This window comes from Canis aureus, chromosome 4 (genome assembly GCF_053574225.1).
Source record: "Canis aureus isolate CA01 chromosome 4, VMU_Caureus_v.1.0, whole genome shotgun sequence".
Lineage (NCBI taxonomy): Eukaryota > Metazoa > Chordata > Mammalia > Carnivora > Canidae > Canis > Canis aureus.
Window position 1 is genome coordinate 68,596,828 of NC_135614.1, and position 25,060 is coordinate 68,621,887.

Here is a 25,060-nt window from a genome sequence, read left to right on the forward strand (position 1 = left end):
CTAATAAACATCAGGAATTTTCTCCTTTACAGCTTCAAATAATGCAATTCCGGCAAAGCAAAATAAGGTCCTCATGATTTCTTCAGTGTCGCTCAAAAAGTTGACCCTATATTCCAAAGATACTTGCATACTGCAAATGTGAGAGGAGCACCTAACTCACCTCTCTGCAAAACATTATATAATAATCTTCGCAATACAGAGTTGCCTTAACCAATTTAACCACAAGTAAATTTTTATTCCAGAATTGATTATAAACAGCCAATACATAACGCTGTTGTCTTCCTGTTTTAAGAACTCTTCAGAGTGGCGCCAGGTGGCTCAGTCAGTTAAGCATCTGCCTTCCGCTTGGATTATGATCTCAGTGTCCTGGGATCAAGCCCTGTATCCTTCCCTGCTCAGCAGGGAGTCTGCTTGTCCCTCTCCCCTCTATCCCACATCCCTGCTCCTGCTCGCATTCTCTGCCTCTCTCTCTCAAGTAAAATCTTAAAACAAAAACAAAAAACAAAACCCTTCAGAGGTATGCCTAACTGGTTCAACAAACAATTCAACATGTCATTGCATTTATACTGAAAAGCATGCACTTATGGTTGTAATTATTGTAAGGATCCTATATAATAATAAATCTTAAAGATTCTAAATAAATAGGCTTGGGTAAACAGCTGTGCCCAGTTGTTCTTACCTTCATTTCCCAATGACTACACACATGAACTCAATTCCTAACCCTTCCAAATCCAACCTAGGCTATTGTCAGAATATGTTCCATTGTTCTGCTGCCAAGGACTTTCCCCATAGTGAGATACTACTCACTACTATGACCAGCAAGGGGACTACATAGAACATTTTTCCAGAAGGTTCTCATCCGGGATTTAACCACAAATCTGCCTTATCCATATTATGTTTCCTTTACTTCCGTTTTGAAAAGGTATGACATCATCAGATATATGTCCTCAACATATCTCGATTTTGCTACCTATATCTCAGCTCTCAATACAAGAGAATAGTGATCTGGTTTTAATAAGCATGCACCCATCCATCCATTTACAAATGTATACCATGCACCTACTATGTGCCAGGCACTAGGCATTAGAGCATACATACACATGAAGTTCTTGGCTTAATTCTGAACTCAGCAAACTAATTAAAAGCTCATTAAGAGAATTGGTACTTCTGGATGATTACAGTTCAATTACTTTTTAGAATTATTCTAAATTATATCTTTTGACTGAACCATACCATTGAGTTGAACTAAATTATTTTGCCTCATTTGTAATTGATTTTACCAAACTACACGTTAGTGTTATGCCAATAACCTATACCAAGGGTCATGATAAGAAACAGAGCCAGGAAACAATAATAAGACACCAGTTCACATTTAGAGTACTATATGCCAGACACCACGCCAAGCACTTTAGATGCATTAATTCACTTAGCCCTCACATATAATCTTATGTAGAAAGTACCATTATCCCCATCTGATGCATGAGGAAACCAAGCTGCTAACAGGTTGAGTAACTTCATAAAGGCCACAGGATGGTAGAGCTAGGATATTACCTAGGCAGCCTGAGTCCAGAGCTCTTCTCAGTCACAGTATTATGGCACCACCATTCATTATGTAAGATGTTGGAAGTCTTTACTCATTATATCATTTACTGTTTTCTTAATGCTTTTTATGAGAAATTTTGCGTCTTAATTCCAGGAATGGCTCCTAAGCAACTAATTTGTTCTCATACCCACGAATAATGTAACTGAGGATTTTTCTTTCCTTTGTCTTTGCTTCAGAATTCAGAGCTAGACTTAGCCCTCTAGCAAGTATACAGACTTAAATGGCATGCATATTGACTACCATATTTCTAACTTCACTGATTATCGCCCTCATCTGGTCTATTTATCTTCGTCCATTTCCTTGCTTATTTTAAAACACTACTAGGTTAATCTTGGTGAGCCAAACCCTTTTGAGAGTAAGGCTTGGTGTAACTAACAATTCAAATCCAACAAAACAGTTTACAGCAACCCAGGCAACTCCTTAAATGCTGCCTAGTCCTCCTTATTTTATTATTATTTTATTAGATGCTACTTTAGTTAACCTTAGCAGTTTTTACATAAGGACAAAAAAATAAAGTGTGAGAGAAAGAGTAATCAGTACCCAGAATTTTATAGATCCTTATATATTCTTAATTTTAAAATGTCATTTCTCTATGGGATGACACACATAATAAATTCTTGACTAACAGGGTGTACACGACTGAATATAACTGTGCATCACTCAGAAAATAATTACCTGACTTCAAGGGCTTTGATAGCTTCTAGCATTTGTAGAAACTCTGCTGCTTTCCATACATCATTGGCTTCTTCCTCTCCTTGAATCATTAATTTTGCCGTATATGTGAACTCAATTAAATGACGGAAGGCCATTTTACTAACACCTGTAAAAAAAAGATGTGCATTAGCATGTATGCATGTTGATAAATCTTCTAACGTTAGTAAGAAAAAAAACACCTCAATGTTCGAAACCTGATTAAAATCTGAATTCTGGAAAATTATTTCCTGGTGGAATTCTCATTAACACTACAGTAAGACTGTAGCCAAGTTCCAGCAGTAACTACCAACTACTTTAGGATTTTTTCCAAAGATTTCTTAAGGCTCTTATGACAATAAACCTACCACTCAAATATATGAATTGGCTATTACATGTCAGACATGCTACTTTCCTACCAGAGATCTCTGTATCAACTCAGCCTCAAATCTTCGAGGGCCTTCCACAGCTCAGCAAATAAAGCTCCGTACCACTCTGCCTTTATCTTAAGGCACTTCCAAATTTTAAACTGTTTATCAATCCCATACTATATAATGATCTTCTAATAAACTGTTCACTTCTAAAAGCTTCCTTGCCTTCATTAACATTTACCCTTCTTCCTGCTTAGTCACTTTATCTCTGAACAAATACTAGCACCTTGAAGGCCCAATTCTACTGCCATATATTTAATGAAACTTTTAATACCTCTGCCCCGTTGAACTCTGTATCTACTCTGACAATAACAACTCATGGACAACTCCTGACTCTAAGCTACTTGAGGGAAATTAATTTTTGTCTGTGTACACTCACCTCACAGTACCAAACACAATGCTCCCTAAAATATTTTTGTAATATTAGATAACATTATAGTTCATTACAGTTCAAAGTAGGAATGAATAAGAGCTAAAGTCACTTTCAAAATGACTTTCAGGGCAGCCGAGATGGCTCAGCGGTCTAGTGCCGCCTTCGGCCCAGGGCCTGATCCTGGGAGTCCCAGGATCGAGTCCCACATCAGGCTCCCTCTGCTTTGTCTCTGCCTCTCTCTCTCTGTGTCTCTCATGAAGAAATAAATAAAATCTTTAAAAACAAAACAAAACAAAAAACACCAAAATGACTTTCAAAAGCTTCCACAATTCCAACTTTTCTTTACAAGCTTTATGTTTAAATTTTGGCCCAAAAGGATACTCTACTTCTTCGTGCTCTTCAATGCTATGTATTATTACTGCTTCAGTTTCCTAATGTAAGCCTACAAAACAAAGAGGAAACTACTTTTATTTATTCATTTATTTATAAAAGGTTTTCAAGTAATCTCTACAACCCAGCTTGGGGTTTCAATCTACAACTTCAAGATCCAGAGTCACATGCTCCACCAACTGAGTCAGCCAGGTACCCCAAGAGAAAAACTACTTAGAAAAAAAAAAAAAAGATTTATTTATTTATGAGAGACCGAGAGAGAGGCAGAGACACAGGCAGAGGGAGAAGCAGGCTCCATGCAGGGAGCCTGCTGTGGGGCTCGATCCCAGGATTCTGGGGTCATGCCCTGAGCCAAAGGCAGACACTCAACCGCTGAGCCACCCAGCGTCCTGAGAAAACTACTTTTAACAGAATTCGTACACTATGAAACATCCGAGTCCAAAGTGCACTCAATATACACAACTGCAAATACAAAAATACTTTTAAGCTTTTCCTATGTACTTTATACACCTGAAAAAACAAACTAAAAACAACTAGATTCTTTGAAGGTTACTTTTATTTGAATCTCCTAAATCTTGTTTCTCTTGGTTGTCTTCTGACCATGTTATTCTTTATTATATGAGAGTAACCCAAGGTACAGATAACTACATTTTTTAAAGGAATTTTGACCAAATGTTTAAAAGTACAACAAAAGTCCTTTCTAAAAACAATGTGTAAATTTTTCTTGAAGTGGAACATTTTGATTCTTAAAGATACACATGTAATACTTACTACAAATTTCAGGCATGACTCTAAACACCTCACAAGTATTAACTCACTTAATCCTCATAACAGTCCTGTGGAGAACTTTATTATCTCCACTTTACAGATAGGAAAACTGAGGCACTGAGATATTAATAACTGTGACTTTGGCAAGTTACTTAAGTGATAAAACGAGAATCAATCCCAGACAGCCCGGCTCCTAAAGGCCAAGATAAAGATTTTTAAATAAGATAATGGCAGGAAACATTCCTTCTTCAAAGAGTTTGAATACCCATGACTTCATTCACTATTGGCCCATAATCTCTTCATAATTCTAAAGTCCCCCAAATCACTTAAGACCAGAAGTTTTCCCTAAATTTGGCAGCAAAATTTGATCTGAACTGACATGAGGCTATTTATTAGTCTTTATCCCACTTACAGTAAATACTAATATTCTGCTCTTCCAACATATTTGGTTACAGGATGTCAACCCAGACCCCACTGGGTGTATAATACACAGACTGTATTATCTTTAGAAAATTTGTAATTTCAAGAAACATCTGGTGTCCAAGGATCTGCATAAGGAATTGTGGACTTAGTTCCCAATTTTGGCTAATTAGAATCACTGTAGATTTAATAAAAACATGGATCTCTGATCTCCAGAATCAAAACTGGGATCGGGAACTTTTTTTTTTAATAAGCATCTTAGGTGCTTCTTAAGTCGACAATCCAGCACCAGTCCTAGGAATAAATCACTGACCTAATTAGCTAACACAAACCAAACTGATAACACCTGCCCAGGTAAGTGACATGGTGACAGACGCTGCTCAATTGCAAAAACACTATCCTCCATCAGAACTAGTCTGGTAACTTTCAAATCTCAGCCCACTTTCTCATTAATCTCTTGGTCCTTTCATTTTTTTTTTTTTTTTAAGATTTTATTTATTTATTCATGAGAAAGAGACACACACACAGAGGCAGACACAGGCAGAGGAGAAGCAGGCTCCATGCAGGGAGCCTGACATGGGACTCGATCCCCGGGACCCCAGGATCACACCATGGGCTCAAGGCAGGGGCCAAACTGCTGAGCCACCCAGGCATCCCATCTTGCTCCTTTCCTAACAGAAATGTGTAGAACACGATTTTTCTAAGGCTCTAAGGAAACTGTTAATATAAACACCTTAACTTGAATCTTCTTTTTCACTTAAGAAGCAGCAAAAGAAGCCAGCATTCTAGATATATAGTGAGGTCATTATTCATATTTTATAGATGGGATTCCAATTCTAGTTAAGATGAAGAAAGCAGACTCCACCACTCCACACTCCATGTTGTCCACCACTTAAAATTAAAAATCCTGGGCAGAATACATAAAGCAAATATATAAGGACTCAAAGATAAACAGAAGCAAGCAGGCTGGGGAGAGAAATCAAAACTCAAAGAACAGCAGTGAATTTCCTGATTTTTTCCCCCCACATATCCCACCTTAGACTTGAAGACAGCCCATAACCCCCAACTGTGTAGCAGGAACAGTCAAATAATCTGCGAAGAAACTTTCTAGCTAGAGAACCAGGAAAGGCAATGGAGAGTATTGGGCAGGGGTGAGATTCTTGGTTTTTAATTCCTCTCAGTGCTGCCTCAAGGCAACCCCCAGTTCTGATGCTGCACACCTGCGACTGATGGCCACCAAGCAGGCACTGATTCATAGAGAAAGTTTTTCTGACAGAGAACTAGGAAACAGACTATTGATCTGAGAAGCATGGAGAGAATTATTTTTTTCTCTCACCACTTTGTCTAGGAAATGGATCCCATTGTGGGAAGCATATGACAGACAGTACAAGGAAGCTAAAACCCCAGTTTTCTAGCCAGAAGATCAGGAAAAGTTGCTCCTAGGAGCTAAAGTGCAGTAGTCAGAGGAGAGAACTAAAGAAAGGTCCTCTGTGAATGAAGTCTTGCTGTAGCCCCCATGCTACACATGTAGAACTGACCTCAGACAGCACAGCAAGGGGTTTGAGTACTACACTATGATGCGGACTACCACCCAGGTCGGCATACCTGGGACTTGAACAACACAACCAAAGTTTTGAAAACTAAACTGCAATTGCATCCAGTCCACATAAGGCAGTCGGAACCTAAAGCAGGATGACTGCCTGCTAGAAACAAAAATCAAAATCAGAACAACAAATCCAGAGGATAGGACACTCTAACACAGTGTCATGATATTCAAAATGTCCGTGACATAATACAAAATTATTTGGGATCCCTGGGTGGCGCAGCGGTTTGGCGCCTGCCTTTGGCCCAGGGCGCGATCCTGAAGACCCGGGATCGAATCCCACGTCGGGCTCCCAGTGCATGGAGCCTGCTTCTCCCTCTGCCTATGTCTCTGCCTCTCTCTCTCTCTCTCTCTCTCTGTGTGACTATCATAAATAAATAAAAATTAAAAAAAAAATTACTTGACGTATCTTACAGATTCAGATTTAGAAAAGAAAAAAAAAGGGGAAGCCAACACATCCAAGATTATACAACTGACAACAGTGAAGAAAATTCAGGTTTTTGAATTATATGCCTAGGGCTTTCTCTATAGCCACGTGACCCAGAGAGGTTGTACAGTGATCTCAAAGTTAAGGGCTTAAGAAAACACTGAGCCAAACTGATTTTTGAAACCTGAATCTGGTAACAAAACCAGAAAATGTTCTTACATTTTATTTTCTAATTTGTCTATATTAAGTACTGAAGACTTGTATGTGCTATACTATAACGGAGATTAACAGGTCAGAGCTACTAAAAGATACAAGAGACAATCTCAAGGTGATTAATCTATAAAAGAAAAGATCCTACTTCTCCACGTATTCTCCTTGCTCCAAAAGCAATGCATATTCTAGCTTGGGCCACTTATTTTTTGGCTTTTTAAGATTCTGCTTAAGAAACAGAAATCAGGGACACCTGGGTGGCTCAGCGGTTGAGCATCTGCCTTCAGCTCAGGGCGTGATCCCAGAATCAGGGATCGAGTCCCACATTGGGCTCCCTGAGAGGAGCCCGCTTCTCTCTCTGCCTCTCTCTCTGTCTCTCATGAATAAATAAAATCCTTAAAAATAAAAAAAAAGAAAGAAACAGAAATCAATTCCTTTTTGAAATCTTTCCTAAGGTAGACTAAACCACCATTCCACCATGAAAGTCACTGTAACACTTTTTTTGCGTTTTGTGTGTGTGTGTGTGTTTCTAATATCTACTACTTATCTGTGATTAAATTTGCAAATTCTTTAAGGGCTGTCTTATTCATCAATTCTTCACGTCCGGGTCTAGCACAGTGCATAACATATAACACGTTTTCAATTTGACAAATAGCCCCAACTTACTAAGTTTAACAATGTACCAAATACTGTGCTCAGCACTCTGCACATGTTATTTCAATTAATCATTACAAGCCTATGAAGTAATGAGTCTTCAGATGAAGAGGCAAATACACAACTGAAGTAAAAGTAACCTGCTTGGCGTCACACAGTACCTCAGATAAATAAATGGATGAAGTCTTGCCCTGTAATAGAAACCAATACCGTACAGGCACAGCTAGATTCTCACTTCAGTAAGCTTCGTGGATTTCCATTATGCCTATGGCTCTGTCCATCACAGATAATGAAAAGATTATCTATGGAGGTATTGGCCAGCATGCTAGATAAATTGGAGTATACCCCCAAAAAGAATATGCTTAACTTTTTACATTTTATTCCCCAGAGCATCAAATTTCCCTAAGGGAATAGTGTTTCTAGGCAACTCATTTATAACAAAAACTATATACACTGTGAAAAAGATACAAAACCAAGACTCAAGAATACTGAGAGAGCTAAAATTCTGTATTCACATAGGCAAGCTTTTTTTTTTTTTTTTCTTACAGTTTTGGATGACAGGGAAGGGTAGGTAACATGACAGTATAAGAAAAAAACATAGTAATTAACAGCACAAAGTGAATCCCTTGCTAGCTGGACAACAATGAGCAAGCAACCATTTAGAGCCTGTTCCCTGAGGTAAAAATATGAAATAATACCACTCACTTCAAAGGATTGCTGTAAATCTTAGAAAAGGCACAAAAACTACACAGCACTATTGCTGGCACTTGAGGAGCCACTATTATAAAAGTCAAGCAAGTACAAGAATCACTTTCTACTTTAAGGTAGTATCTATTAAATGATTCCTTCTATCCCAAACTCTATATCCACTAGAGCTTCTGAATGCTATTTCAGTTCATCTTTCCTATTTCCTAGCCTTTTCCATATTATGGCAGCTCACTTCATTCTGTGCATGTCATATGTACCTCTGCTAGTAAAGAACTCTCTACTGTAACCTGAAGCATCCCCATCAGTCTGAAACATAAGCCCACTGAACAAAGATGGGAATTTACTTTTAACACGTTTCCAAAAGAGTGACCACTCATTTTAGAAGTGGAAAAGACTCCTTTAAGAGACCAACATCTACCATCCAATGTAGATGGTAGATCGTTTTACCAAGCACTTTACTGAAAGTAAGAATTCTCAAGTGTCAAAAGGACAATTTACCCAATCACCTAATATAAACTATTTGAGATGGCTATTTCCTATAGTATCTTGCTAAATTAACTAATGCTTCTTCATCAATTATAACATCTGCTAAGTATTATACTTAAAACAGACATTTACCTTCTATCTCCACCAAAGGTTCCTGAGTAAACTCCTGAAAGAATTTGTAGAAGAACTTACTGCAAGCAGCCAAAACAGCCTTGTGGGCCTTAAAATGGTGTCCTAGATCAAAAAAAAAAAAAAAAAAAAAAAAAAAAGGTATCACACACAAAAGACCAACAAATAAAGTAGTAAATTTATATAAAATAAACCTTTCTCCACATTATAACCATAAGACTATATAAATTACCGAACTAAAATCAGAATAATCTTAGCAGCTATCTTGTTAAATTTCAATCTTAATTAGACATGAAGCCAAATCATTATCTCAAAGATCTTTTATTAAGTTAGTTTTATAAAAGTCAGTTTACAAAACTAAAAGAGGTAAGGAGCTTCTTCAAGATATATCCTATTCATTTAAAACTGCTAAATATAAACACAACCCAAAATATTATACATCTTTTGGAAAGAGAGAAGAAAAAGCCATAGAATAAGCATAAAGCTTGACATATTTGCTATGGAAAACATGTTAATATGCCTACTATTTGGAAGCAGCAGACCTACAATACAGCTGATCAGTAATAAAGGATACCTTGCCTCAAGAAGCCTTTTTTTATTTTTGAAGATTTTATTTATTTATTCATGAGAGACAGAGAGAGAGAGAGAGAGAGGCAGAGACACAGGCAGAGGGAGAAGCAGGCTCCATGCAGGGAGCCCCACGTGGGACTCAATCCCAGGACCCCAGGATCGCGCCCTGGGCTGAAGGCGGCGCTAAACCTCTTGAGCCACCCGGGCTGCCCTCGAGAAGCCTATTTTCACTAAACAGAAAAGATACCCAAACTGCGTTTGCCTCCTGAATAACGAACGACAACTCCTAATACTGGTAAAGACCCCACTGGATTTGGAGGCTTCCCAAAGAGGGTACTAGTGCTGCAAAGGAATCTCTCACACTCTCCCTCCGAGACCATCTGGGAAACGAGAAAAAGAATCCACATTTCCCACATGATTGCTGTAAAAGGCTCCTCAAAGCAGCTGATGAATAGAAGGCTATTAACCAAACATTTAGAGAGAGCTTCCCTCTCTCCAACGCTATTATCTTGCTCTCAAGTGTGCAACAGGAAAACTTCAAAAAGGCTGCAAAAAGTTAAGATGCGATGATTACGTTGAAAGCATGACTAGCCACCTAGCCTTCTGCAACACGGTCCGAGTGGACACTGACAAGTTCCGCACCCCACTCCACCCCCGGGTCCCAGCGCACACTCGACAGGCACTAGCCATGGAAGGTGGGTAGAAAAAGCGGGTGGGGGAAGGGGAGATAAGAACGGAAGCCACAAATTCGATGCTCTGCCCACCACCGTACCCACCGTCGACAATCAGGGTGATGTCAGTAAACCGATCCTGCTCCCGCTGTTCATTCAATCGGTCCAGGATCATTTTATGATGTTCCGGGAACTCCTGAAGGCATTCCATCGTCTCTTCGGCCTCCATGGCCGTCGGGTTGCTCTACAAAAGAGGAGCATGATAACGTACACCCATGAGCTCGGGCTGAGGTACAAAACCCCTTATGCATAAAATAACAACAACAACAACAACAAAAAACCCCAAAACCCCAGCTACGTGAAAAGAAGGGGGGAGGGTGAGGCAAGAGGAGAGGAAGGCGAGGGAAGAAAGAAAGGCGAGCCGGGTGGCCGCCGCGCGTTGGGGGCCGGAGCCGCGGCCGCGGGACTCCGAGCCTGACCTAATTGGAGTCGGGAGACGCGAGCTGCAGCGGGGTGGGCAGAGCGCCGGAGGCTCCGGGCGCCGGGGCGCGCAGGTCCGGCAGCGGAAGGGACCCGACAGTCGTGGCGGCCCCCCAACGGCCCGCCAGACCCTTCTGCCCGGCCCTGGCTCCCGCCGCCCCGGGACCCGGTCCGGCCCGCGGCCCACAACGACTCCCGGGTCGCCTCTCCCTCCCCCGCCCTCCCGCTTCTCCCCCGCCCCGACCGGGCCGGCACTCACTCAGGGAAGGAGGAGCGGCCCGGGCCTGCGCGTCACTTACGTCGACGTGCTGCGTCACCGCGCTGGGCTCCGGCTGACGCGGACGCCGACCCAACGCCGACCACTGAGGGAACGGGCCGCGCCCCGGCCGGTGGGGGCGGAGTCGACCCGGAGGATCGAAGCTCGGCGAGCGCCAGGCCGCGACCGCCGAAACGAGGAAGTCCGGCGGCGGTGGGGCTGGGCCAGCCGCGGGCCAGGCCGAGCCCGGGGCGGGGATCCTAAGTCGCCGCCCTTCCGCCCCCCGCCGGAGCTCAGGTGCGCGCGCGCCGCCGCCCCCGACCTCGGGAGAGTGAGCTCGCCGCGCGCTCCCAGGGCGCTTTTATCCGCGGCGCCCGCCGCCCCGCCCCGCCCCTTCCCTCCCGAGCCCGGGTCGGCCCGCCTCACCTAGCTCGTGGTCCTCGCCCGCTGCCGGCGGGCCCTCGCAGCGTCTCGGTCCTCGCTCTCCCCTCGCGGGGCGAGGCTCGGCCCACGCAGCGCGCCCCCGCTGCCCAGCGCCTCGCCCTCCATCTCCCCGCGAGCGCCGGACGCGGCCTCCGCTGGGTCCCCCGGCGCACGTGCGCTCGCCCCGCGCCCCGGGCAGTCGCGTCGCGGCGACGGCGGCGGCGGCGGCGGCGGCGGCCCCGGGCGCGAGCACGTTCCGGCCCCTGGGACCTTCCTCCCGGCGCTCGGCGGGCGGCACGTGCTCGCGGGGCTCGCGACCTGGCTCCGCTCCTCGACGATCCTGGACGAGCGCGGCGCTCTTGCTGCCGCTCCGCTCCCCAGCCCCCGCGCCGGAGGAGGCCGGGGACTTACGCGGCGTCCTTGGTCGCTTGGCTGGGTCATTCACCCGTTCACCTGGGCGGGGGGATGCTTTGGAAGATCACGAGTGGAGATTTACTTTTTTTTCTCACAAGAAAATAGAGTGGGGGTCAGGGAAAGACCCAAAATAGCAGTCTGTATGCAAGGGTGAGTGGCATCATTATCTCAACAGGCATTTCTAGGGCGCCAGCGCCGGGCTGGGCACTGGTGAGCAAGGCGAATGTGTTTTCTGCCTTCCTAAACTTAGTCTGATAGGTATTTTTGGACAGTTAATTATCTGGGTGCATTTCTGGGTGTTATGAGATGTGAAGAACAAGGTAATGGGGTGGGGGTGGGGAGCGGCCAGGAAAGCCAGTGTCTGTGGGTGTCCGTCAGCAGGTGGACAGCGAGCGCATCCAGAGGCCCCGAGATCATAGCATTTCGGGAACTAAAGGAAGTTTGGTGGGACAGACCCACAGGGGCCTTGTAAACAGTGCTAAAGGTGATAGGTTTTCTTACAATCGCAAATGGGAAACCTTGAAGGTTGAGCAGGATAGTAACATCTTAAGACTTACTCTTTATTTTTTTTTTAAAGATTTTATTATTTATTCATGAGAATACACAGAGATGAAACAGAGAGAGAGAGGCAGAGGCACAGGCGGAGGGAGAAGCAGGCTCCATGCAGGGAGCCCGACATGCCAGTCATCTGGGGTCTCCAGGGTCACGCCCTGGGATGAAGGTAGGCGCTAAACCGCTGAGCCACCCAGGCTGCCCAAGATTTACTTTTTATTTTATTTTATTTTTTTAACATACGAAAAGACATTTTATTATTATTTTCCTATATAACATATTAGTGAATATACTCCATTGCGTTTCTCAAATGGCAAATGAGACACAAGATAACATCTTTTTGATTCCTGAAAACCTCAGTATCATCTGTCTTTTGGAGGATTCAGTTTCCTACGACGTCTATGAAACATCCACGAGGATACCAACGGTGCTTAGTAGTAAAGAACATTTTGCTAGGTGGTTCTATCATGAGTCCTTACTCAAAGTGTTCATTTTTTTCTTCTAGTCTGGTTTTCGGCACTTGGTCATATGTTTCTTCATTATTATGCACAGGATCTGGCCGAGGGATAGGTTTTGTATGCTCATATGGAATGTCCACAGAAGAGTGGTAGCATACTATCGTCCTGCCATCAGATGTCAAAGCAAGCTCTACTTTGCAATTATAGTCATCTGGTAGAGGAGAATATGTAGATTTTTTAAAATTTTTTATTTATTTATGATAGTCACACACAGAGAAAGAGAGGCAGAGACATAGGCAGAGGGAGAAGCAGGCTCCATGCACCGGGAGCCCGATGTGGGATTCGATCCCGGGTCTCCAGGATCGCGCCCTGGGCCAAAGGCAGGCGCTAAACCGCTGCGCCACCCAGGGATCCCAGAATATGTAGATTTATGACAAAAACAATATAAAGCTCCATTTTGAATTGGAAATAAATGTTTCCAGACAGTTCTGTTTGATATTGCCCATTTTACTGCTGCCAACGCCATGGTGAATCAAGATGCTATTGGGTGGTGTGAAAGATGATTTGAAGAGACGGATTTTAAATTCTGCTTCCACGTGTAACTATTTTCATCCCTGTGTCAGCGGCAGGACGAGCCCGCCATTTTACCTCAATCCCAAGATTTACTCTCTAAAGAGATCATTCTAAGCACCAATATGGACAATAGGCTAAATGGAAGAAGAGGCAAAGAGTAGAGACCAGGGGGAGGCTATTCGTAATCCAGATGAAATCATAGTGGCAAGTGGGATTGGAGAATTGTATGGAATCTAGAAATAGAATCAACATTGGTTGGGAAGCATGTCATGGGTACTAAGTAACTAATATTGGATATTGATGGTGAGAGAGAAGAACACTCAAGAATGGCTCCTAGATTTCTGGCTTGAGTGGATGGGTTATTGGTACAGTTTTACCAAAATGGAGAAGATAGCTGGGGAAAATGGGGAGAAGCGATGAGGAGCGGAGAGATAATTTTAAGGAGACAACTAAAATAACAGGATGTCAACAAGGCATTTTTAAATTGGATTATTTGGGGGGTTTTTTGGTGTTGAGTTGCATAAGTTCTTTATATGTTTTGGATACTCTTTATTGGATATGTCATTTGCAAATGCCTTCTTCCATTTAGTAAGTTGCCTTTTAGTTGTGTTGATTGTTTCCTTGCCTGTGCAGAAGTTTTTTTATTTTGATGTAGTCCCAATCGTTTATTTTTGCTTTTACTTATCTTTTTTTTTTTTAAGATTTTTCATTTATTCATTCATGAGAGACACAGAAAGAGAGAGTGACAGACACACAGGCAGAGGAAGAAGTAGCCTCCACACAGGGAGCCCAAGGTGGGACTCAATCCCAGGACTCCAGGATCATGCCCTGGGGCGAAAGGCAGGTGCTAAACCACTGAGCCACCCAGGGATCCCTGCTTTTACTTATCTGGACTCAGGAGACATAGCTAGAAAAATATTGTTACAGCCAATGTCAGAGATAATACTGCCTATGCTTTCTTCTAGGATTTTTATGGTTTCAGGTCACACAGGTCTTTAATTCCATTTTGAATTTATTTTTGTGGATGGTGTGATAAAGTGGCCAGCTTTATTCTTTTACATGTATCTGAACAGTTTTCCCAACACCATTTTTTTGAAAAGACTTCTTCAAACCATTGGATATTCTTCCCTTTGTCAAAGATTTTTTTTAATAAAGATTTTATTTATTTATTCATGAGAATACACAGAGAGGAGAGAGAGGCAGAGACACAAGCAGAGGGAGAAGCAGGCTCCATGCAGGGAACCCGATGTGGGATTCGATCCCTGGTTTCTAGGATCAGGCCCTGGGCTGAAGGCAGCGTTAAACCACTGAGCCACCCAGGCTGCCCTTTGTCAAAGATTAATTGACCATATGATTGGGTTTTCTGTTTTGTTCCATTGAACTATACGTCTATATTTGTACCGGTATCATACTGTTTTGATTACTACAGCTTTGTAATATAACTTAAAGTCTAGAATTGTGATGCCTCCAACTCTTCCTTTTCAAAATTCCTTTGGCTATCAGGGTCTTTTGTGGTTCCACATAAATTTGAGGATTGTTTGTGCGAGTTCTGTGAAAATGCTGTTGGTATTTCCATAGGGACTGTAATATGTAGATTGCTTTGGATAATACAGACATTTTAACAGTATTTGTTCTTCCAATACTTGAGCAAGGTATGTCTTTCCATTTCTTTGTGTTGTCTTCCATTTCTTTCATTACTGTTTTACAGTTTTCAGGATACAGGTTGTTCACCTTGTTAGTAGGTTTATTCCAAGGTATCTACTATTTTTGATATAATTGTAAATGATTGTTTTCTTAACCTCTCTGCTGCTACGTTTTTAGTGTATAGAAATGCAACAGATTTCTGCTCGTTGATTTTGTATCCTGCAACTTTACTGAATTCATTTATCAGTTCTCGTATTTTTTTGGTGGAATCTCGAATTTTCTATGTAGAGTATCTATGTCATCTGCAAATAGTGACAGCTTTACTTCTTCCTTACTGATTGGATGCCTTTTATTTCTTTTTTGTTGTCTGATTGCTGTGGTTAGGACTTTCAGTACTATGTTGAATGAAAGTGATGACAGTGGACATCCTTATCTTGTCCCTGACCTTAGGGGAAAAGCTCTCAGTTTCTCCCCATTGAGCATGGTGTTTGCTGTGAGTTCTTCATAGGTGGCTTTTATTATGTTGAGGTATGTTTCCTCTAAACCTATTTTGTTGAAGGCATTTATCATGAATAGGTATTGTTCTTTGTTGAATGCTTTATTCTGTGTCTATTGATATGATCATATGGTTTTTATCCTTTTTCTATTGTTGTGATGTTTTCTATTGATTGGTTTGTGAATATTAAACAACGCTTGCAACCTGGGAATAAATCCCACTTGAGCATAGTAAATGATTTTTTGAATGTATTGTTGGATTCCGTTTGCTGGTATTTTGTTGAGGATTTTTGCATCTATGTTCATAAGAGAAATTGGCCTGTAGTTCTCTTTTCTTGTGGCATCTTTATCTGGTTTTGGTTATCAAGATGATACTGGCCTCATAAAATGAATTTGGAAGTTTTCCTTCTATTTTTTTGGAACAGTTTGAGAATAGGTATTATAACTCTTTTTTAAATGTTTGGTAGAATTCACCTATGAAGCCATCTGGTCCTGGATTTTGTTTCTTGGGAATTCTTTTATTTTTATTTTTTTAAAAAAGATTTTATTTATTCATGAGAGACAGAGAGAGAGAGAGAGAGGCAGAGACACAGGCCAAGGGAGAAGCAAGCTCCATGCAGGGAGCCCAACATGGGACTCGATCCCGGATCTCCGGGATCAGGCCCTGGGCTGAAGGCAGGCACCAAACCGCTGAGCCACCCAGGGATCCCTGGGAATTCTTTTATTACTGATTCAATCTCCTTGCTAGTAATCAGAATGTTCAAATTTTCTTTTTCTTACTGTTTCAGTCTTCGTTGGTTATGTTTCTAGGAATTTATACATTTCTTCTAGGTTGTCCAGTTTATTGGCATATAGGTTTTCATAATATTCTCTTACACTGGTTCTGTGCTGTTGGTTGTTATTTCTCATCTTTTATTTGTGATTTTGTTTATTTGAATCCTCTTTCTCCCTCTGTGTCTCTTTCATGAGTCTGGCTAGAGATTTATCAGTTTTGTTGATATTTTCAAAGAAACAGCTCCTGGTTTCATTGATCTGTTCTATTGTGTTTGTTTTGTTTTTTTTTTTTTTTCAAAGATGTTATTTATTTATTTATTCATGAGAGAGACAGAGAAAGAGAGAGGCAGGCTCCATGCAGGGAGCCTGACTTGGGACTTGATCCCGAGACTCCAGAATCATGCCCTGGGCCAAAGGCAGGCACTTACTTAACCATTGAGCCACCCAGGGATCCCCTCTAATGTTTTTGTTTTTGTTTTTGTTTTGTAGTCTCTATATCATTTATTTTTGCTCTAATTTTTATTATTTCCTTTCTTCTGCTGTTTTTGGGTTTTGTTTGTTGTTAGGTTGTTTATTTAAGATTTTTCTTGCTTCTTGAAGTAGGCCTGTATTGCTATACACTTCCCTCTTAGAATTGCTTTTGCTGCATCCCAGAGGTTTGTGACCATTGTGTTTTCATTTTCATTTGTTTCCATGTACTTTTTAATTTCTTCTATTTTCTGGTTGACCCATTCATTATTTAGTAGCATGTTATTTAGACTCCATATATTTGTGGTCTTTCCAGATTTTTTTCTTGTGGCTGATTTTGTAGTAGTTACAAAACTACTGATTTTGTAGTGTTGTGGCCAGAAAAAATGAATAGTATGACTTTCATCTTTTTGAATCTGTTGAGACTTGTTTTGTGGCCTAATATGTGACCTATTCTGGAGAATGTTCTGTGTGCACTTGAAAAGAATGTGTATTCTGCTGCTTTAGGATGAAATGTTCTGAATATACCTGTTAAATCCATCTGGTCCAGTATATCATTCAAAGCTGCTGTTTCCTTGTTGGTTTTCTGTTTGGATGATTTGTCCATCCATGTAAGTGGGGTGTTAAAATCCCCTACTATTATTGTATTGCTATCAATTAGTTTCTTCGTTTGTCATTAACAAACATTTGTTTGTTAACAACAAACAAACATTTGTTTTATGTTGGGTGAATAAATATTTATAGTTGTTATATCTTCTTGTTGGATTTTCACCTTTTTGTCTCTTTTTATAGTCTTTGTTTTATTTATTTATTTATTTTAATTTTTTTTATTTTTATTTTTTATTTATGATAGGCACACAGTGAGAGAGAGAGAGGCAGAGACACAGGCAGAGGGAGAAGCAGGCTCCATGCACCGGGAGCCCGACGTGGGATTCGATCCCGGGTCTCCAGGATCACGCCCTGGGCCAAAGGCAGGCGCTAAACCACTGCGCCACCCAGGGATCCCCTAGTCTTTGTTTTAAAGTATATTTTGTGGGCAGCCCGGGTGGCTCAGCGATTTGGTGCCACCTTCGGCCCAGGGCATGATCCTGGAGTCCCTGAATCGAGTCCCACGTTGGGCTCCCTGCATGGAGCCTGCTTCTCCCTTGGCCTGTGTCTCTGCCTCTCTCTCTCTCTCTGTCTCTCATAAATAAATAAATAAATAAATAAATAAATAAATAAATAAATAAATAAATAATATTTTAAAAAAAATAAACTCTATTTTGTTTAACTATTGCTAGTCTGGCTTTCTTTTGACATCTGTGTGCATGATAAATGTTTCTCCATCCCCCTCACTTTTAGTCTGCAAGTGTCTTTAGGTCTGAAATGAGATTCTTAAAGGCAGCATATAGGTAGGTCTTATTTTACCCACTCTGTCACCTTATGTGTTTTGATTGGAATACTTAGTACATTTACAGTCAAAGTACTTAGTGCTAGATATGTATTTGTTGCTGTTCTGTTACTTATTTTTATAGTGTTTTTTTGATCCTTCTCTTTCTTTTATAGTTTGCTGATTTTCTTTAGTGATATACTTTGATTCCTTTCTCTTTATTCTTTGCAGATCTATTAGTGGTTTTTGATTTGTGGTTACCATTAGGTTTGTATATAACATCTGCATATAATAGTCTCTGTTAAGTTGATGGTCGCTTAAGGTTGAACACATTTTTCCTCCTTTCTCCCCCTGAAGTTTTAGGTATTTGTTACCATATTTTACACCCTTTTATTTTATGAATCCTTGACTGGTGCTTTACAGAAATAATTTTTTTAAAGATTTATTTATTTATTCATGAGAGACACATAGAAAGAGGCAGAGACATAGGCAGAGGGAGAAACAGGCTCCCTGCGGGCAGCTTGATCCAGGACTCCATCCCAGGACCCAGGGATCATGGCCTGAGCTGAAGGCAGATGCTCAACCACTGAGCCACCCAGGTGTCCCAGAAATGCCTTTTTTTTTTTTTTTTTTTTTACTGTTTTTGTGTTTCCTTCTTTTCATGCTCTCACCATGTTTCCTTTCCATACACAGAGTACCCTTTAATATTTCTTATAGAGCTAGTTTAGGGTTCATGAGCTCCTTTAGTTTTTGTTTGTCTGAGAAACTCTTTATCTCTCCCATTCTGAATGATAGCCTTGCTGGATTGAGCATTCTTGGCTGTAGATTTTTTTCCCTTTCAGCACTTAGAATAGATATGCCACTCCCTTCTAGCTTGTAAAGCTTCTGATGAAAAATCCTCTGATAGCCTTATGGAGTTTCCCTTGTATGTAACTTCTCTCTTGCGGATTTAAAAATTTTTTCTTTACCACTACTTTTAGCCATTTTGATTACTATGTGTCTTGCTGTGGTTTTGTTGGGGGATTTCTGTGCCTCCTGGATCTGGATATCTGTTTCCTTCCCTAAATTAGGGAAGTTTTCAGCTATTATTTCTTCAAATAAATGTTCTACCCCCTTTTCTCTCTCTTGTCCTTCTGGGATCCCTATAATGCAAGTGTTATTAAGCTTGATGGAGTCACTGAGTTCCCTAAATTTATTCTCATTTTACGTAAGTCTCTCATTTGTTCATCTTGATTACTTTCCATTACTCTTTTAGTTCATTAATTCATTCCTCTGCTTCTTCCAGCCTGCTATTTATTCCATCAAGTGTATTCTTAATTTAATTTATTGTGTTCTTTATCTCTGGCTCTTTTTAATCTCTTTTTTAAGGGTCTCACGGATGTCCTCCACTCAAGTCCAGTGAATGTCTTTATGATCATTATTTTAAATTCTCTATCAGGCATGTTACTTATATTTGTTACACTAAGTTCTCTTGCTATGGTTTTGTCCTGTTCTTTCATTTGTGACATACTCTTCGGTCTCCTCACTGTGCCCACCTCTCTGCTTTTTGTCTTAGGAAAGTCAGTTACATACCTTGCCCTTGGAAGTAGTAGGCAGGGGGCACCTGGCCCAGTTGGTTAAGTGTGTGAGTCTTGATTTTGGCTCAGGTCATGATCTGAGGATTGTTAGATTGAGTCCTGTGTCAAGTTCTGTGCTGTGTCAACTCAACTGCTGAGCCACCTAGGCGTCCCAGAAATAGGCTTTTTGGAAATTCTAGTGTATAGAACTACTTTCCTATACAACAATTGGGCTAGGCCAAAGGGAACCTGCCCTCTATATATATGTGGGATTTGAGCTATCTAGTTCAGTTTTTATCACTTTCTAATGTCTTAGATTTAACTCCACATCATTCATCTTTGCTTGCCTTGTTCCTAAAGCATTTAAGTTTGGAGTCTTGGGGGAATCCCTGGGTGGTTCAGAAGTTTAGTGCCTGCCTTCGGCCCAGGGCATAGTCCTGGAGTCCTGGGATCGAGTCACACATTGGGCTCTTTGCAGGGAGCCTGCTTCTTCCTCTGCCTGTGTCTCTGCCTCTTTCTCTCTCTGTGTCTCTCATGAATAAATAAATCAAATCTTTAAAAAAAAAAAAGTTTGGACTCTTGGTGCACAGTGTCAAGATGGAAGAACTTTACCCCTGAACATTATCAGTGTTTATGGGTTGAATACAAAGGAAAAACCTGAAAGAACAATGTGGTTGCTGGAGAAAGGAGGAAGAACAGACGAATATGACATCAAGGAGGTCAACATTTTAAAAGAGAGGTTGTGATCAGCAGTGCCAGATGCTGCCAAGTGGTCAAGCTAAATAAAGATTAGAAATGGTTGGTCCTGGGGCTTCTGGGTGGCTTAGTCAGTTAAACGTCTGCCTTTGGCTAAGATAGGATCCTGGGATCGAGCCCCATGTTGGGCTCCCTGCTCAATGGGAAGTCTGCTTCTCCTTTTCTCTCTGCTGTTCCCCCTGCTTGTGCACGTGCTCTCTCTCTCTCTCTTTCAAATAAATAAAATCTTTTTAAAGAAAAGGAATGGTTGGACCATTAGATTTGGCATCATGGATGTCTTCGGTAGAAGACAGAACAGTTTTTAATTAAGTTCTGTGAAAGGTAGTTGGGATGGTAAGAAGCCTATATCCAGGGGCCTGAGTGGTTCAGTTAGTTAAGGGTCTGCCTTCAGCTCAGGTCATTGTCCCAGGGTCCTGGGTTTGAACCCTGCATTGGGTTCCCTGCTCAGTAGGGAGCCTGCCTCTCCCTCTGCCTCTTCCCCTTTCTTGTGCTCTCTCTCTCAAATAAATAAAATCTTTTTTAAAAAGTCTATATCCAAGTAGGTTAAGGAATAATTAGGAAAATAAAATGAGATAATAATGATAGAATTCTCATTAAAAATAAAGGAGAAGAGAAAGGAGTACTTATAGAGGGTGATGAATCAAGCCAATTTTACGTATTGTGTTTTGGGATGGGAGAGACTTAAGTAATTTAAATGCTGATGGGGAAGGATCTGCTAGACATGATAAAAATACAGGAAGAAAAGGGGCTAAGTGTGCAAGAGAGGCTAGAGAAAATTAAGTTGAGAGGATATGTGAATGAATCAGACTTAGATATAGATGGAAGGACATTTCTTGTATTATCACTTGAAGGATTAATAGATTGGTTGCCCTTAGGAGTTACATTTGCTTCCAAAAATTGAGATTCCTGCATAACTGAAAACCCCTATTTTCTCCATGAAATAGGTGGCCAGTTTATCTACTAAAAGCCAAAATTAGGAGGGGTGTGTGTGTGTGTGTGTGTGTGTGTGTTGGGGAGAAGTTTGAGATTGGAAGATGTATTAGTTATTAAAGGCGCGTAACAAATTTCCTCCAAATGGTGTGGCTTAAAACAACATTATTTTACTGTTTCTGTGAGTCAGGAGTGTGGATGATACTTAGACACCCTGCATTTTCAGGGTGTCTCACAAGGTTGCAGTCAAGATGTCAGCTGTAGTCGCTGTGATCTCAAGGGTTGGTTGGGGGAAGATCTGCTTCCAAGGTCACTTGGGCAGATAGTTGTTGATAGAGTCCAGTTCCCGCTGTGTGGAAAATTGAAGACTTCAATTTTCTTGCAAGGCCTCCCTCCATGTGGGGCTCCCGATAGGTTACTGATAGCTAGATTCCATCAGAGAAAGTGAACAAGACAGAAGCCAAAGTCTCTTTTTAACCTAATCTCAGAAGTGACATTCCACAACTGTTGCTGTTTCTTATTTGTTAGAAGCAAGTCACCAGGTGTAGCCCACAGCCAAAAGAATGTATGTGCTGGGAGTAATGATCACTGGGATTGATCTTAGAAGCTGCCTATCACAGAATTAAATGGAAAAGATCTGAAATGGATCTTGGACATAGTAATACCACAGTATCAACAATAGAATCAATAGAAGCTGGTGACTACGGGCATCTGGGTGTCTCAGTCCCTTGAGTGTTTGACTCTTAATTTTGGCTCAGGTCTGATCTCAGGGTCATGAGATCCAGATCTGCATTTGGCTCCACACTGGGCGAAGCCTATTTAAGATTCTCTCTCTTCCTCTCCCTATGCCCCTCTCCCCCTACTTCTCCTTCTCTTAAAAAAAGAGAGAGAGAAGAAGAAGGAGGAGGAAGAAGAAGGAGGAGGAGGAAAAAGGAGGAGGAGGGAGGAGGAGGAGAAAGTAATTCATAGTGGCAAGCAGGGATAAAAGCATAAAGTTGTAGAATTATCTTTCATTCCTGTCACTGCAGTTCTATGGTTGAGGCCTTTCAGGCATATGCAGCCTTGCTTCAGAGGGGCCTCCTGCCTCCCCTGGCACCTACTCTTGAGCCTAGGACAGTGGTTGGTTCAGAGCAGACATTCAACAAATGTATGTTGACATTTGTTTTTAAAGCTAAACTCTTTTTTTTTTATAAGTCTTTTTTTTTTTATTTTTATTTATTTATGATAGTCACAGAGAGAGAGAGAGAGAGGCAGAGACATAGGCAGAGGGAGAAGCAGGCTCCATGCACCGGAGCCCGATGTGGGATTCGATCCCGGGTCTCCAGGATCGCCCCTGGGCCAAAGGCAGGCGCCAAACCGCTGCGCCACCCAGGGATCCCTAAAGCTAAACTCTTTAAGAATGATTCATTTGACTTCTGAAAGTCAAGTTACCAGAATGTGAGTTTTCTATTAGGACTCTTAAAGTTCCATTCTGTACATAATTTTGAGACTTTGCAGTGCTTTTACTAAACTTCCAGTGTATGACTTTTCTTCAGGCTTTCCTAGCATGATTCAAAATTCTAAGATTTTTCACATACTGCAAGCTGTGAAATATTGTTTAGCTTATGGAAAAATCTAAGCTGAATCCAAGGACTGTAGAGGGAGGAAGATGGGAAAGATAAACACAGAAATCTATACCTCAACTTTGACCCCCATGAGCCCATTTTATTAGGGATAAACCCAAGGGATGACTCAATGAGAGCCATCTTAGGTGTATGCTAAAGTAGGTGAAAACTCTGGAATGTCCTAGATACATCCTAGCCATCCCAGGCTCCCCTACACTGGGAAGACCAAGACCTAAATCTTTGGGATAGTGGGAATTCCCTGGAATTCAGCTTCTATCTTCTTATTCTACACATTTTAGCTAGGTGATCTCACTCTTGGTCTTGCAATCCACACCTCTATCTCCAGCTTAGGCATTGATATTCAGCTCCAGAGCTCTACTGGGATGCTCCCAAGTTACCTCAAAACCACATCTGAAAAAAAAAAAAAAAAAAAAACCCACATCTGTACATTGGATTTATTCCCCTCACTGAAATTATTATTTTTTAAATGATTTTATCTATTTATTTGAGGGACAACATGAAAGCGAGAGAGATCACAAGCAGGGGGGGAGGGGTAGAGGGGGAAAAAGCAGACTCCCCTCTGAGCAGGGAGCCCGAACTGGAACTTGATCCCATGACCCAGAACCCTGAGATAATGACCTGAGTTAAAGGCAGATGTTTAACTGTCTGAGCCACCCAGGCACCTCCTCCCCCACAGAAATTATAATCTTGGTTATTGATACCTACATCTACCCATTAGTAGAACAACTCATAAACCTGAAATACTTTTTTTCTCCCACACACACAAAAATCGAATTCATGTATTACCAAATCCTGTTGGTTTTTTTTTTTTAAGTAATCACTATATCCAACATTGGGCTTGAACCTACAATCCCAAGATCAAGAGTTGCATGCTCTATTGACTGAGCCAGCCTAGTGTCCCCCCAAGTCCTGGTGATTTTAAAGTCTAGTATCTTTCAGACAACTGACTAAACAATATTTCTGGAAAGATATTTGGCCTTTTTAATGGAGAAAACTTGACAGTTTCATATCCTTTCATAAGTTGTATACTATTATGTAAGTCGGGTACAATGGAATCTCCCGATTTTTGAATTATATAGTTGTGTGAATATAGGCATAACAAAAGTGAAAAGGAAAATGCAACAAAATATGAACACTGGCCTTCTTTTGATGGTGGAATGAGAGAATATTTTTCTTTTCTTCCTTAAAAGGTTCAGTATTTTCTAAAGGTTTTTGCACTAAGCATGTGTTCTCATTAAGGGTAATAAGCTCCATGGAGACAGATATATTTTTTTTTGTTCACTTATGTATTTGAAGTTCCCAGAACTTACATATAGTAGGTGCTTAATATTTCTTTGTTGAATGAATGAATCTGTATCATGTAAAAAATCATATGAAAAGGATTAAATGTATTAAAATTCCATTTCTTCCTCTTCCTGGATTGTATCTTATTTTAATATATTATTCATCCTTTGCTTTAGATCACCTGTAGCTGAAATGGTCCTCAGTGGCCACACCTTCAGAAGTTGTTCCTGGTTCTTGATTTCCCCCCCTTCTCCAACGTTATAAAGATTTGCCCTCTACTTTTTTTTTCTTTTTTCTTTTTTTTCTTTTTTTCTTTTTTTCAAGATTTTGCTTATTTATTTGGGACCAGGAGACCACAAAGGGAGAAGCCGACTCACTGCTGAGCAGGGAACCTAATGCAGGGCTCCTCCTAGGATCCTGAGATAAGGACCTGAGCCAAAGACAGACACTTAACTAAGCCACCCAGGCATCCCTTATCTCTTCCTTTCACCTTCTTCAATAGACATTGCTAAGCGGACTGGGTCTAAAATGAGTTTCTAGAGAAGTGACATCAGCATCATGGTAGAATAAGATTTTCCCTCCTTTTCATCTGCCCCCTCAACAACGTTAATTTAACATCCATCCACAAACAAAAGTGTGGGAGCTGTGGGATGAAGCACCATACACTAATGGACCCAGGAGAAGTCTTGTTCACCTTTGTGTCAGGTAATAGGCATATATATACCTTGGTCCTGACTGTGAACCCTACAATGGTCCATGAACCAGCTCCAGCCCCTCTCAGCTGTGGTCCTGGAGCCCCTGGAAAACACTGTCTTAGATAATCACCAATAGATGAAAAGAGCCTTTGTGAAAGTCCAGGTTTCTGAAGAT

At 41.3% G+C, this 25,060-nt stretch overlaps 1 protein-coding gene across 6 annotated transcripts in view; it reads right to left on the reverse strand.

Annotated features, from left to right (window-relative positions):
- The window catches only part of ZNF131 (zinc finger protein 131), a 31,425-nt gene extending 19,982 nt beyond the window's left edge, over window positions 1-11,443 (reverse strand). For 2 of the 6 annotated variants that reach the window (XM_077896075.1, XM_077896071.1), the window contains exons 1-4: window positions 10,873-10,960; window positions 10,239-10,377; window positions 8,896-8,997; window positions 2,279-2,423 (exon numbers count right to left, since the gene is read on the reverse strand). In XM_077896075.1, the coding sequence (XP_077752201.1) occupies window positions 2,279-2,423; window positions 8,896-8,997; window positions 10,239-10,362 (371 nt within the window). In that variant the 5' untranslated portion in view covers window positions 10,363-10,377; window positions 10,873-10,960. Of the gene's footprint in view, window positions 1-2,278; window positions 2,424-8,895; window positions 8,998-10,238; window positions 10,378-10,612; window positions 10,791-10,872; window positions 11,047-11,295 lie in introns of those variants that run through there. The other 4 variants (XM_077896073.1, XM_077896074.1, XM_077896072.1 and 1 more) reach the window with 4 other exon arrangements.
- Window positions 11,444-25,060: the final 13,617 nt, after the last annotated feature.